The 16,700-nt window shown below is 41.3% G+C and overlaps 1 protein-coding gene across 1 annotated transcript; it reads left to right on the top strand.

Moving 5' to 3' along the window:
* Positions 1 to 3,332: 3,332 nt before the first annotated feature.
* Positions 3,333 to 11,459, top strand: cacng4b (calcium channel, voltage-dependent, gamma subunit 4b; the record flags this gene model as incomplete). Its single annotated transcript, XM_083766015.1, has 4 exons — positions 3,333 to 3,546; positions 6,551 to 6,634; positions 9,985 to 10,125; positions 10,892 to 11,459. 4 exons carry the CDS (start codon positions 3,333 to 3,335, stop codon positions 11,446 to 11,448), a joined length of 996 nt encoding a protein of 331 aa, XP_083622141.1. The 3' UTR covers positions 11,449 to 11,459.
* Positions 11,460 to 16,700: the final 5,241 nt, after the last annotated feature.

Genomic DNA, 16,700 nt, shown 5'->3' on the forward strand with positions numbered 1-16,700 from the left:
ACCTTTTCTTGTCAAGGACCCCCACATTTACACTTTATTAACCCGTGGAACCTGAACCTAACCCTAACCCTAACCCCATAAGAGAAGATTGTTACAGATCTAGCTGTTAGGTTATAAAGTTCAACTGGAGCCACAAACCACCAGGAAACAGGATTTTTGTATTATCCAGTTTTATTAGGATAATAAAGGTTGACATTGATCAACTGTTGACATGGACATTGATGATGATTGCCTTGATGGTTCTATAAATAAACAAAGGAAATAAAATAGTTATAGTATCTTTCTACATAAACATTAAATTATAAAGTATGGCCTTTAGTTCATATTTATACATTTCCTATTGCATATTCAAATAATAATTAGCCACATATCTAGTATAAGTTCATAATATAAATCAGAATATAAGTATAAATCAAATGCATCAGTCTTAAATATAACCCACATCATGGTGACTTACATTGAAACAAGTTCAAAGACGCATAGGGAATCATCTGGTCATGCACACAGCAAACAAGGGTGTGGCTGTGTGGTTGGGGATAAGGGGACAAGTGAGCATCCAGGCCTGCTTTATTGAGAGGAAGTGAGGGGGAGGAAGTGAGGGAGGCAGTGGGGCACTGCCACAAGTCCTTCCTGATCCATTGTGGGGTCTCCTTGTGGAGCGGAGGGGAACTTGCCCTTTACAGTTTGTGACACAGAGTATACTCTTCATTAGCAAACTGTAAATAAAGTACCACCCACCGCCGTTATAGGAACCTGACGCCTCTGGTCTAATGCTTTACCAACTGCGCTATTTCGGCTTGTAAGTGTCACATCCAGAATATATTTTTCAATGTATTGTTAGTTCTTAAACAAATAAACTCATACAGTTTTCCCCCAGTGACATCAGCGGTTTTCTGTACCGCATTTGACTTGCTGAAAACCAGTTCCATTTGTACACTGTTAAAGTCATTAACTTAATAGGCTACTATCAACATCTATCTATTCTATAGACCCTCTACAACAGTGGTTCCCAAACCTTTTCTTGTCAAGGACCCCCAAATTTACACTTTATTAGCCCGTGGAACCTAACCCTAACCCGGCTATAATCCATGGTTAAAAACGATGAAAAACAAGGATTTGAAAAAAGACAAAATCACTTCCAGACCATGGGCTATAGTCCATGGTGTCGGAGTGATTTTCATCCTCAAAAATGAAAAACGGCATGCTACAGTACCCTAATCCTAACCCTTGATCGTAGGAGATAGTAATGTAGGACTCTACAGATCGAGTGCTATCCAGTCATAAAGTTTGAACACTTGAAGAAACTAGGCCTATACAGAAAACCATATGGGCTAACACGGGTGGGCCCTTTGTGAAAACTGTGTGTGTGTGTGTGTGTGTGTGTGTGTGTGTGTGTGTGTGTGTGTGTGTGTGTGTGTGTGTGTGTGTGTGTGTGTGTGTGTGTGTGTGTGTGTGTGTGTGTGTGTGTGTGTGTGTGTGTGTGCCTTCCTGCATGTGTGCGTGTGTGCGTGCGTGTGTGCGTGCGTGCATGTGCATGTGGGTGCGTGAGTGCATGTGTGTCGTCAGGACATGAATTCAGGTAGTGTTGTACTTTCATTTGTGCTTAATTTGAATATAAATACATTCCTTATCATGCCATGCCTGCATGTGCTATCACTTGCCAACAACCCCCTCTAGTGGTTTCACACAGATAGACTGGTCCTCCCATAAAACATGGATAGCGTCATAGCGAATGCTCTCTCTCTCTCTCTCTCTCTCTCTCTCTCTCTCTCTCTCTCAAAAGCCTTATTATGTGGCAATGCATGCGCCTGGACCACAGCGGGTGCCCCTGTGATTGCATTCTCAATCATTGATTTGCATTAAAGCACAGTTGTGAGTTGAGTATATGTATGCCTACTTAGTTGCTTTCTCACTGGATACACAATGTCCAGCTGGGCCCTATGGCACATATGTAGTGTCTCTTCTTTGCCTCAGGATGAACTCTATCTAGTACATAGTACATGGACTATGAACCCTGACTTGAGGCTGTCAGATAGATTTATCCAAGAATTTGCACATCCTGCCATCACATCACATCTGCTTAACTATAACTAACAAGTTATTTCAATATCACATGCAGATATATTCCTATTCACATTTTACCCATGGAGAGAGAGAGAGAGAGAGAGTGTGTGTGTGTGTGTGTGTGTGTGTGTGTGTGTGTGTGTGTGTGTGTGTGTGTGTGTGTGTGTGTGTGTGTGTGTGTGTGTGTGTGTGTGTGTGTGTGTGTGCATGTGTGTGTGTGTGTGTGTGTGTGTGTGTGTGTGTGTGTGTGTGTGTGTGTGTGTGTGTGTGTGTGTGTGTGTGTGTGTGTGTGTGTGTGTGTGTGTGTGTGTGTGTGTGAAAACGGAATGTTTATATATACACGTTTGGACTGTAAATGTAGTGATCGCGTAAAACAGGCTGCAGTTGCGCCATGACTGTCATGATAATCATCATGACACTAGTCATGTTTCAGGGCTATAAGGGCCAGTCCAATTGCGGCTCTTCTACAGACTTCTATTGGCGAAGTGCGAAGTCCTGGACCGGAAGTTGCACTGGACTTAAAAATGTGATTGTTTTTTAGTATACAACATAAACATTACTCTGTGCAATACTTTAATAAAACAGTTGTCATGTTGGATGTTGCACTGGATTTAGGCGGTGGCATAATATAGCCAATTTAACGGGGAACGCCTGTTGCTCTTGCATACACTTTCTAAACCCCCAAATTAAGGAAAAAGTGCCCCTGATGCAAGATAGGGCCCGTGACTGCAACCCGAGATTTGAACCCACCAGACAGAAACATGTCGTCACTTTGTGTGTTTTTTCATGGGTAAACTGCCGTTTCCCATTGGCTGTAGCCTTGGAAGGTGTGGTCTGGTCGTCTGGACTCTGATGCTGCGCTCTTGTCAGTCAATCAAATCACATACAATATTGAAAACAAACTACACAAAGGGGAAGTCGATCAATTAACTAGGCTGCACTATATTTTTCATTCAACCCCGCAATAGGCTATAGCTAGGCTTCTGCTCATATTTCCACCTGTAGCCGAATCGAATGCATGCGGATGAACTTCGTTGAATGGGCAGCGGGCTACAATAATCCTGAAATCAGCCCGTCATGCAACTTGATCTCAGTCGAGACATGTTGAACTTCGATTTAAGTTAATGAAAGTGGAATGCATTGACTTGGAAATATATCGTGGACAGATCGGAAGGAAGTATGCGAATGCAATATTGTAATGTTTAGAATGCGCCCGCTGGAGTCTCGCTTTGAGAGTACAGGCTAGAAGGCTATTATTATGAGACGCCATGGCGTGGAGTAGAGGAGTTCAGACTTTGCTGACCATTGTTGGCGCCTTTGCCGCTTTCAGCCTCATGACCATTGCCATTGGCACCGATTACTGGCTTTACAACCGGGCATACGTTTGCAACACCACTAATGTCACCACCGACGACACGCAAACCAAGAAAGTTAAAGGCGACATGACGCACTCCGGACTGTGGAGAGTCTGCTGCATCGAAGGTACGTTCCAATAGGCTATTAGTTCACGTGTGTTATATTCCTCACGTTATATAGATATAATATAATAGAATTATATATCATATAGCTTATCCTCTTTGTAAACTATAAAGCGGAATTGTACAGCCCAGTGTTTTTTATTGTTTTTGATGAATTGAACATGGTGGACCCTCTTGTAAACAAGAGTAATGCTTAATTGGGGTCGTCCACTCACAGTTAACTGATCATGGTGGTGTGCAAAACGATGCTAAAATATACTATTATGTGCGTGCGTAATTATTATATTATTATTATTATTAATAATAATAGTATGCAGGCCTACTATTATTATTATTATTATTATTATTATTAGACTATTGTCATCAATCCATGGTCTATTAACTCGCTCAAGTATGAATTAGGCTATATACTTATCCATGCAAAACCCAGTTGAAACGATTTGAGGGAGACTATATTTAACTTTCATTGCGCGGCTTGTTCATTGTGTGGAAAACCTGAAATGAAACAGAAAACTATTAGGAGACACTGGAACGATATGCATCTCGGCTCATTTGGCGAGGAATGTTATTGTCAACAGTTAAAAGTAGCCTAAACCATTTGGAAACGAATAAACAACCCGAGGGGGGAAAAAACACGCCACTCAAAATGCAGACCAGGCTAGTGAATGTCGCTGTCCATCGATTCTAGTGCTGAAATGTCACATGAGTAGGCCTATATGACAGTTGTCTAATCGCTAGGACGTAATAGTCATATATTAGTTGACTACGTAGACTGTGAGGTGTCTCTGTGAAAGACAGAGGTCTCAGTCGTTCCAGAATCCCACAGGTGGAATTCTGGAAGGTCTAAAGGTGAATATTGTCCATTTGGTATTTTGGTATGCATGTGTAACAATCCCAACATTGAGAATCAGTGGTCTATCTACAGTATGCCCTTTCATCTCCCAACAACCTCTCTCTCTCCCCGCCTCTTTTCCCATCCCATCCAAAATATGTCTATACTTATAGTACAGTATGTGCAGGACAGGAGATTTGAGCTGTTGTCTAAATACCTCTGTCAGACTGTCAGTCAATCAGTCAGTCGGTCAGTGAGGGATGACCATTTCGTCAAAGGGTTCATCTGGTCAAGCCTCTTTCAGGGCAAGATCAGGTGGGTCTATAATATGATGCGCTTTCAACCATCAAATGTGTTAATGTCTGTAAAGTTGCACTGGGGGAAAGTGGCGGTAGCAGAGTGCTATAGTCTGTCTCTGTAAGTGTGTGAATGTGATTGCGAGGTGTCTGTGTACACATGCTTTGCGCTGCATGTAAAAACAAGAACGCGCCGCACTGACGATGGCGGATCGTCTTTTAAAGGAAAGCAAAGTCGTGTTATGTATAGCCACTCATGACATAATGTATACAAGGACTCCCACTTAAGCACCTCGTCTCAGACTGCATGTGGATCCGGTGGAGCAGAGAGAGCTTGGTGTGCTCTGAGGACAAGGCCTCATCTCACCGACATCACAAGTGGCAGACACACCTGTTGATTTACTGCCAGACACTTTCTGTGCTGTCCCGTGTTGATTTGATTCGGGCCGCAGACTGACAGGGCTTCCCTGAATTGAAAAGGTAGCTTCGGTGACTGTGCGTGCGTGCGTGCGTGCGTGCGTACTTTGTATACATAATCATCTGTGTGTGTGTTTCTGTGCAGTCTTTCAGAATCTGTGTATGTGTGTTTCAGCAAATGTCAGTGTGTGTGTGTGTGTGTGTGTGTGTGTGTGTGTGTGTGTGTGTGTGTGTGTGTGTGTGTGTGTGTGTGTGTGTGTGTGTGTGTGTGTGTGTGTGTGCCTGGTGAATGCATTAGTAAGATGTCAAAGGCATACTCTGAGGAATATGAAGCAAGCGAGGTGACTGTGGGGTGCCAGGGGTAGGTTGCCATGGTGAATCTATGTTGAGTAATAAAAGATGAGCTCTGGTCTCTCAACAGATGGAGTCTAGGGACCCCCACCCCCTGTTCCCATACCCCAGTTATCTCCTCTCCCTCTCTCCCCCCTCTCTCTCTCTCTCTCTCTCTCTCTCTAAGTTCTTTGTTTCTCGTTATTTCTTTCTTTCAACCTGTTCTATAATGTCTTTGTCTTTTCATTGATTTCTTCCTTTCATTTTACTCTTTCATTCCCTGTGGGTGAGACACAGGCAGTCAAATGGAGCCCACCCTTTAAGCAGCAAACTGGTGCTTTAATCACATTAGACAACACAAGGGCTGTGTTGTTTATCCACTATTTTCACAAAGGGCATCAAATGAGAGCGGAAACCAAAGCGATGAAGAGAGTCACAGAGAGAAAGAGAGACAGTCTCCAGAAAGAGTTTGTGTGTGTTTGTGTGTGTGCGTGCGTGCGTGCGTGCGTGCGTGCGTGCGTGCGTGCGTGCGTGCGTGCATGCTTGTTGTATGGTATATTTGTTTAGTAAATATAGTATACCGTGTATATAGACTGTAGTTGTTGAGTGATTTCAAAAATCTGTACGTACATATTATACGTACGTACAAATGCATGAACAAATGCATGAATCTCATGGTGAAGGCTAGTGCATCACTCAAATGCAACAGACTCGGACAAACCTTTCAATGTTCATGCCCTGGCAATGTTTTATTCTCTTAAAAGTGAAGGGAAATTTTCAGACAAAAGCATAGACAGTGCCTCGAGGGCTCGGGAACTTCAGCGCAAAGCAGCTTGTCCTCAAGTGGCTTCTTACAGTGTTACTGGTTCCACAGGCACGGTGTGGGCTCAGATATTCCTTAGTCATAAAACATGAATTAATGTATCGAATTCCTTGGTTTGAGTGGTACAGCAAATGATAAAAAGGAAAAGAAACAACACACCATTAAAAACATCTAATAGAACAGGAACATTTTAGGATGTTTCGCAGAAGTGAGTAAGGAGGGTCAAGGTGTGTACTATTGTCTTGTGTTATGAATTGAGCCCTATGCTTGTTTTAGTTTTGCTCAAAGCGTATCCTTTTCCTCCCCTCAGGGATCAACAAAGGCAGCTGTTTCCGGATCAATCATTTCCCAGAGGACAATGACTATGACACGGACAGCTCAGAGTACATCTTGCGTAAGTCCCTGCTACTGTACCTCTTCACCTTCACAAAGAGGAAGAAAATAAATAAATAAATAATTAAAACATTAAAACAAAAGGGAGAGTATATATAAAACATGATGTGCATTGAGTTACTTCCCTGGACTTCTTCCAATATGCTCAACAAATCTGGCACTGCTCAATCTAATTGTGAGATTAGCCCCAGACGGACAAATAAACAGTGGCAAAATCATAATAGCTGGGGGCGAACTCGTAAGAAATCACCAAGAATTGGCTTTTGGCGACTAGTTTTTGAATTTTGGTGTGGTGTTCGGTAAGGGTATAAGGTTTTCAAAAAGCTGTGCAAACGCGTTGGGCGCGCACCCTAGTGGTCTGTTTGCACAGACTCAAATATTTAATATTACAATTGTAAACTTCAGGCGCACACAAGGTCAAGGAACCCAAAGTCAATAGCTACGTCATGCCTATAGCCCGCCGTCCTAACCACTGCACTCACACAGCAGTGACGTCACAGACTTACCCTCAGCGTCGTTCCAACGCTATCTACTTGGCCGCCGAGCCTTAACAGCACTCGCAAACCAATGCTCATTGCACACACACACACACACACACACACACACACACACACTGCAACAATGGCTGATTAAAACCTCACGTGGACATCGCCTGCACATCGCCTGCCTTCTGTTCTTTCACATTACAAGGTAATCATAACTATGACAACTGGTTCCCTGTATTCTACAGTGACAACTAAAGTCTCTGTAATATTTATGTTGTGCTGTTACAAAAAAGAAATGAATAACATTATTACAATGCGCCACTTGCCAGCCTCCAGTGCATTCGGCCCGGCCACCAGGGGGAGGCCAATAACAATAATAAACATACTACAACAACTACTACTACTACTACTACTAATAAAAATAAAAATAAAAATAAAAATAAAAATAAAAATAAAAATAAAAATAAAAATAAAAATAAAAATAAAAATAAAAATAAAAATAAAAATAAAAATAAAAATAAAAATAAAAATAAAAATAAAAATAAAAATAAAAATAAAAATAAAAATAAAAATAAAAATAAAAATAAAAATAAAAATAAAAATAAAAATAAAAATAAAAATAAAAATCATATTCATAATAAGACCAGCATGTCTTCACTGAACAAACACCTTATCCAACCCTTTGTTTTTCTCTCCGCTGGGTTGGACAGTCGGAGACTATGAGGCAGGGGGGACTCTCCTATTATGATCCTCAGTAGGCTACAGTATAGGCTACATATACTATTTACCCTGGGTGTGCGACTGCGTGTGTCTACGATAGCCATCCGTTACTGCATGTGAAGTGCACAATATTTGGTATAAAAACACAGCTGACACATGAAGTGGAGGCTGTCAAACCCCGCTATTTCCTTCTGCCCATTGTGTGGCACCGTAACTGAGGGTGGCGAAATTCTAGTTAGATAGTTTGAAAACCCAAATAATGGATAAAAGAGATTTTTCAATGCATTCTGTTGCTATTGGTGTGCTAAATAACATACTAACATTTTTGGAAAAACAAACAACCAGAAAGGCATCGTGGTGTCCACGGTGGCTAAACTGGGATTTAATATGTAAAAGATCATATCAAGTATGCACTTGGTAACTACTTTTTAATTTTGGCATGGTGTTAGGTATGGCCATAAGGTTTTCAAAAAACATCGCCAACTAATTTGAACCATAGATAGTCACTCCATCTTGCTTCGGGACTACAGTATGTTCAATGGCAGCTCCCCATTGGCCAGAGCGTGGGTGAGCCATCTCGCTTTCTTATATATATCTATGGTTGAAACCCCAAATAATTGATAGAAGAGACTTCTCAATGGATTCTGTTACTATTGGTTGTGCTAAATAAATTTTTTATTGTTAGTATGTTATTTAGCACACCCAATAGGAACGGAATCCATTGAAACCTCTTTTTTCAATTATGTTGGCTTTCAACCATATACTAATATGAGTATATGTGTGTGCATGTGTGCGCGCGTGTGCGCGCATGTGCGTGGGTGTGGGTGTTGTTGTGCGTGTGTGGATGTTGCATGCATGTGTCTTTGTGTGTCAGTGTCCGCATGATTCCATTAATTGTAGCCACAGATGCGTTCAGCCGGTAACAAGACTACTCACCCCGTTTCTGTTTTCCTCCCAGAATTTTCCCCAGTGAGGGGTGGGAGAGGCTGGACAGCAGACGACTGGACTTTACTATAAACTATAAACTTTCATGACAGCAGAACAGCCTAAGTACAAATATAATTTATGAAAAGCTACTACAGTGAAGTCTGTTCACAGAAGTTGTTGTAGGATATGTGGGGATTATCTGACGAGGTACCATTTGAGGGGGCAAAACCTTACATAATTATACTAAATAATACTAAATTGTTTATAGGTTCAATATAAGTCAAATAATATAGCCTTTCCACAGGAGTATCTTTTTATATTTTTCCAAAAAGAATACAAACAGCCAATAGCATATTACAAAGTTATCCCCCTCACTGGGGAAAATTCCGGGAGGAAAAACGGGCAAGCACCGGGGCGAGTAGTCCAGTATTCCGTTCAGCCACAGGGCTAATGATGTTAGCACTCATCATATTTCCACGCCCTGCTCCCTACTCTCAAAGTCAAATTATATCATAACCCTCGCCACTTTGTGTATATCCCCCTCGTCCTGCAGGTCTAAAATGACCCGCCCTCTCTAATAACGTAATAATATAATTAATATAAAAAATTACCTGAAGACAATATTTGTACATTTCTGTGTACAGCTTTCATGGAAATGTAAATAATGGCAATGTTTAACTTTTCCTAATGTTTGGGTAACTTTTAGGAAAAGTCATCAAATATCAAGTTTTTTCCTGCTGTTAAACATGCAGGCGGGTCATTTGTTTTACCCGGAGACAATACCAGGGATAAAATTGCTAAATGGGTGGACAGTGAGTGGACCGTGTGCGGTGGACAACACAAACGTAACATCCAGATTCCAGACTCATGGAAAACACAGTTCAGGGGTCTGCCATGAGAATAATCACACCAGGAGGGACGTGTGGCCCCCAGGGGACCTGTCAGGGACCGGACCCCATTTCCGTCGCTGCCGTTACCTGCGACGCGGCCTGCAAGTCGGCCGCTGCCCAAACATTTGCATACATTTGCATAAACATGGAACAATTTATCTTTTGTTTGTCGCCCGTGGTCACAAAATCGTGGCGATGTTGTTTATGGGCATACCGTCCACTCAGTTGTAGCCCGTATACCCTTTGGCAATGCCTTATTGCTTTGTCACTCATGGACATTTTTGTTGTAAACGTCCTCTTCTTCCACCTAAACCCTCCCCTCCCCCCAGGTATCGTGCGCGCCTCAAGCCTCTTCCCCATTCTCAGCACCATTCTGCTTATGTCGGGTGGGCTGTGCGTCGGGTTAGGACGCATGTACAGCAGCAAAAACAACATCCTGCTCAGCGGCGGCATCCTGTTTGTGGCCGCAGGTACAGTAGGACAAGCTTTGTAATGCATCACTACAGATTCACACATACACACAACTGAACATGAAAGCATGTGAATATTTATCCTATAATATAGGATACATATTCACAAGGCTACATATAGTCACAGGCTACAAGCCTTGTGACTATAATTATTATTGTCAAGGTTACAGACAACACAGGCTACACAGAGCTCAGATACAATTACACAGTAAAACAAAGGTTTACATAATAGCCTACAGTACTTAAAGTCCAATTACACTCACAGTCAGATACATATTATTTTGATTATTCAACCGATGGTGTTTGGATAACGAGGGCAATGACAAATGCCGGGCGATACGTTTAAACTTCAGCAGTGAAGTCAGTCGTTGCAATACTTCAGCATGGTCAGGGCTGATATACAGCTTACCCGGGGTAATAAAGGCTGGATATATGATACTACATATCTTTACACACAATATACTGTGCATAGTGGGCATGGTGGCACAGTCGGCAGCTAGAAGGTCCTGGGTTCGATGGGTTACAAAATCGTGGGATAAAAAAAACAAAATAAAAAAACAATATAACATCACGCACGCAGGCATGCACGCACACACATGCACACACACACACACACGCACACACCTGTGTAAACTTCTCAATCCCTTCTTTGTCATTTATGTTTATGTACCTACTAAAGGCTTTTCAAATCCGTGGTGCTTTGATTTTCTCACTCTGCCTCTCTCTCTCTCTGTCTCTCTCTCTCTGTCTCTCTCGCTCTCGCCAGGCCTGAGTAACATCATTGGCATCATTGTCTACATCTCCAGCAATGCCGGGGACCCCAGTGACAAGAAGGACGAGGACAAGAAGAACCAGTACAACTATGGCTGGTCCTTCTACTTCGGTGCGCTGTCCTTCATCGTGGCAGAGTCGGTGGGCGTCCTCGCCATCAACATCTTCATTGAGAAGAACAAGGAGACACGCTTCCGTTCACGCCGCAACTTCATCAAGGCGGTGTCATCCTCGTCGCTGTATTCCCGCATCCCCAGCTACCGCTATCGCCGGAGGCACTCGCGGTCAAGCTCGCGGTCGTTGGACCCGTCCCGCGAGCCATCGCCAGTGGGGGTGAAGATGGCCGGAGGGAGCGCTGTAGGAGAAGCGATGGGCATGGGGCTGCCGATGGCCGATATGTCTCTGTACGCCCTCAGCAGGGACTCCATGAAGGTGAGCAGTGGGGGGGCGGGGCCGTACAGCCCTGAGAGGGATGCAGGACTTTTACAAGTCCACAATTGCTTCCAGAAGGATATGAAAGACGGGGCCAACAGAAGGACAACACCAGTATGAGGTCCGAAGCACGTTCACTAGACGCAGACAGTGGAAGATGCTCGTGTCCGTTGCTGCATTTCGCAAAGGTCACAGTTCACCCTCCGTCTGAGGAAGAGGCTCAGAGCTACCACGCTTGAAGTGTCACCTTGCTGGTAAAACACATGTGGAGTTTGATCCAGTGTGCTCTGGACTCTATTGTTCTCTTTTAAATATTTGCTTCTGTCCGGCATCTGAAACTTTAACTTTTGGATGTGAGTGCAATTGTTTACTTTATTTTCATACTCTATACTATAGCGCCTTTATCCAAGGCGCTTTGCAATGTGTGTCGTATTCACCAGTTCACACACACTCTGCTCAAGACACTTACATACAGAGCCAGGAGGAGCCAGGGATTTAAACCAGGCAAAAACGGCCACTCTACCTCCTGAGACACTGATGCAGAAGGAGGAGAACTTATTTAAATATATAAATAATTGCTATAATTAAAAAATTGTATATTTATTGTTGGTGCTTGAGGAGGAATTGGTGTAGTGTGTGTTTACCTGTACAATCACAACTGGTGCTAAGTTGAACACCTTATACAACTGTACATCTTTGATAATTATAAGCCTTCTCAGCTGCCATTTTATACTGTATATACCTGTATACAAATTATGCTACTTATAGAAACACTGCCACATTATGACATATCCATGTATGAACATACAGTAGATTCCTGTGGAGATGCAAAGAGTCACTGTCAGGCAGAAACCTTGTAATTCTATATTTAATATTATTTCATTTGGATTCATGAATTAAAACAGGACCCTATTTTATACTTTGTTGTATGACAGTGTCGAACAAAGGTAGTCCAACTAGCCTACAGTACACTAACTATAATTCAGTCAGACAACTCGTGTATAGATTTAACCAATATTTATTGTAGAATGAGAATACAAGTGTGCATATGATACAGTATTTGACTTGGCGTTCGGCTCTGCTGCATTTTCTCCCTGCTCGCCGCAATTAAACACCATCATAAAACATTAAGAGCAGGGAGATAGATATACAATAAAACCCTCATAGGGAGCATAGATAACAGAGCCCACCGGTGGTGCTGGGGTGGTGGTGGGAGCAAACATCACATAATAACAACCAGGAACCATATGCAGAGCTAGGCAGGAAGAGCATACAGTCTAGAGTGCTTAAGTAGCCCGCCCAATTGGTCGAATGATGTGTGGGACTTGCACACAAGTATACACCCACATAGGAATTCAGCATGTTAACCCTTTGAGTATAGAATGTGCCTTTGAGCACGGCATGAACTCCCTCGAGTATGTCTGACTGAACAAACTCTGCAGGCTACGTCTCAAAACGACCTAAGTTTGTCTTTGCTATTTTCAAAAAAGGTTAAACATAATGAAATGACAAATGCCAAATTGATAGTGGTTAAGTCTGTCTGTGGGTTTTATAAATATTGTAACTAAATAACTGCACTAGATCATTCCATTTCTTAAATACATTACAGTACAAGGTTTCCACCCGACAGGGACAACATTTAAGGGAAAATGAACCATGAGAATTAATGAATATCCTAACATTCCAGTATATTGTATGATATAATCCAATGACTGTACTTGATTCCTACAAACACGCAGTAAAGTTCTGCATTTGCTCAGGGAAGTTGTACAGTAGGGTACAAATTAGCCAACCAATAACCTTATTATGCGTTGAGTAGATGTTTATATGATAGGAAAAACATATATATTCCTCTTACTGTATTTATGTTGTTTTGGTTTCCTTACCTTAGCCAGACTGAGTGTTAGTATAGGTGTTTGTAGAAATAGAGGTGTGATCTCACTGTATATAGTAGGGGTGTGCTGAAATATCGATATTACGATATATATCGATATGTCCTCCCGCGATAAATAATCAATATAAATCGGAAATAAATTAATAGATTTGAAATAAAATAATGTTGTTCATAATGAAGTGATGAACAACATGTTTAGAAAAGGAGGAAATGACAGCTAAAATAAAGCAAATCCCACTCTCACATTCCACAGCAACCAGAAGTACTGAATTACTGGATGATTTGTCCAAACAGCTTTGTGGGAATACAAAATGCAGAATGCATTTCCCCAGCAGTGGATAAGTCCACTGACACCAGTGATAATGGTCAGTTGGTGGTGTTTGTGAGGTATTATAATGATACCAGTGATAATGGTCAGTTGGTGGTGTTTGTGAGGTATTATGATGATACCAGTGATAATGGTCAGTTGGTGGTGTTTGTGAGGTATTATGATGATACCAGTGATAATGGTCAGTTGGTGGTGTTTGTGAGGTATTATGATGATACCAGTGATAATGGTCAGTTGGTAGTGTTTGTGAGTCAAAGGGGGAGTTTATTGAGTATTAATTTATTGTTTGAGTGGTGCAACCACTCCTATAGACAGCTATGTGTGTGTCCCTCCCTGTGTCCGAGCACGTTCTTTTCAGTTCCAAGTATTTTGTAGTTGCAGATTGAAATTTCATACAATATATCGATATATCGCAAATATCGCAATATATCAAATATCGTGATATTATTGTTATCGAGGGCCTAATATCGTGTCCCACCCCTAGTATAGTGTGTATTATCATTCATTGGTTCATTCACCGCTTCCTCCTTTAATGGCCTTGTGTTCCGAACTTCAGAATCATTCCGGACAAATGTTGTACTTGAGATAAAGAACAAGTACTTTTTGACACAGTTATTAAAACATATTACTGCTCTCCCAACTGTACATGCATGCTTGATTCACTACACTGTTGTTCCATACAGTAAATCCATGTTTAATAATAATGTCTAGGTCTGTGATAAAGTTCAATTTTGTGAATCGCGCTGGGCATATTTATTTTGTTTTTACATTTCAAGAGATGACGGATGGGATGCCATGACGTGTTACCTTTATCATCTTTATAGCTGAATCATGCATCCAGACACATTCCAGGCAGGAAAGACACTTTATTCCAAACTAAGGGTCAGGCCTCATCCACACGTACAGTATCAAACGAATCTTCTATGCTCTGTGACCTCTGTCTGTGATTAATGGCTGCCACAATGCAATTCCAATGTGAATCACATGGCTTGACCAAAGATTTGTGTTTGATGAGGCAACAATCAGCAATCAAACACAAATGTTTGGTCAAACCATGTGACTCCCATTGGAATTGCATTGTGGCAGCCATTCATCACAGACAGAGCACAGAACATTCGTTTGATACGTGTGAATGAGGCCTCAGCTGTCAATGACGGGAAATGGAGGTGAACAGTTTGAATAATTACAGATAACTTACATTTGCATGTGATCTTAATTGAAAATGTGAAAGTAAAATTGGTTGCTGCGCCTTAATGCATCGTTTTGCACAGCATTTTCCTTTTCTGAAATATTTAGCTAATGAAGCACAGTTGATGAGCCTGCTATGACACTCCATGGTAGACAGTGGCAGAACCAGAGGGTGTAAAGGGAATCAGTGTCAGCTAACTACTAGAGCTTAAGACATTGATGGCATTCAGGCATCCCCCGAATATTGTATGCATCACTACGTACCCTATTTATTTTAGATTTTTTTGATTTCATTAGATGTTTGGTTTATGAGTAGATGTGTGTTGACATTTACATTATCATCCAAGTAGAGAGTGTGGTCTCCTCATTTCAACTAGTTATTCTAGTGGGGAAGTGCACGCTTGGAATTATAATGGTGTTTATTTTAACTCTGCGAGCGACATATCTTACACACCAAAACGGTCCAGTGAACTTGTTTTCCATTGCTGAATTTGAGCAATTGTTCAACTTCTGTCCATCCCTCAGCCAAGAAGCGCGGGAAGCTATTATGAATTTGAACACTCACTGATATCATCATCTGCAAGATAAGCCTTGTCACCCATACTTTACACAACAGTGAAATATCTCCTCCTGTACGGGCCGGGGTATGACCCAGATCAGTGTACCATGAAGTCACAGAGCTTGTTATCGTCAGTGTTTGGTAGGCTACACTAGACACAGATGCACAAACGCACTAAAATCTTCTAGACATGCTTATATTTTTTTTATGTAAGCCAATGAACTGGAATACGCCATATGATGATTGAACAACCATTCCTCAAATGCTTTAAACAGACTTTGTATCACAGACCAGTGTCAGGAGCAAACCAAAACTGTTTGATCAAAAATATGTTTCATCCACTCATATGAGGGCAAGTGGTTCAATACCAATCATGAGATTTTGGTCAATATTACGTTAAGTTGAATACACATAACCCATTTGATCTGATCATATGAAATATTCTCTTAAAATATGACAGATATGGATATGAGAATTGGAGAGAATAATTGGACAGCTATTATTTTGCCATTTACAGTATAAGAAAGAGAGTTTTACTATCATTGTTTATTTTATTGTCAAGGATAGTGTCCTGAAGCATGGAGTGGATTGGAAATACAATTAAATATGAAATATGAAAACCATATGCGATAAAGGTGAGAGGATATGCCAGATACATACATAGGGCTTCAGTACATGCACAGTTAAGAGAGGTCTGCCTTTCCACTAGATGGAGTGCAGTCTTGGGCTTTCATCTTAACCACTTAAATCTTATTTACAGTACGTCGTTGATCGGGGCTTTATCCCTTTATCGTTATCTTCCTCTACACTAAAATCTATTCGCCAAAAATAGCCTAGAAATCTAGAAGCTCACATCACATCACAACGTGGCACGTTGTGAGCTTGTAAATCGTATTTTTGTTGAATGTTCGCCTATTTTCGTGGATTGTTCGTCAGGGGCTTTAGTGCCTCTTCTGCTTTTGACCTTGACCACTTTCAACCTGTGTCCTGTGACACGTGACAACACTATTCTCCTGAGACAAACCTGTCAAAAACATAAATAGCCTTACTTTAATCACAATTTAATCACAATTTATTCATGACAAAAGTTGCCATTAATAATAATACAATTTGATCAAAATATATACTGTATGTAAGGAATTTAAATGTTCACTTCAATCAAGGAGTTATTCCAGAAATGCAACAGTCTTTAATTGCTGGGAACACAGAACAATGACCTCAACAGTTTTGTTGAACAAGAAACCACAGTATAAATTATGTAGTGCAATATGGTTCATACAATATGACAAAAATGTTTGAGCAGCTAGCATTTCATGTCATGAGAATATTCCCCAAAGGCGGCAGGATTAACATGCTACATTTTGTTTGTTCGTGCAGAAATGATGTGATATTGACTGGAGGGT

The sequence above is a fragment of the Protomyctophum parallelum genome, assembly GCF_964188405.1.
Source record: "Protomyctophum parallelum genome assembly, chromosome: 5".
Taxonomy (NCBI): domain Eukaryota; kingdom Metazoa; phylum Chordata; class Actinopteri; order Myctophiformes; family Myctophidae; genus Protomyctophum; species Protomyctophum parallelum.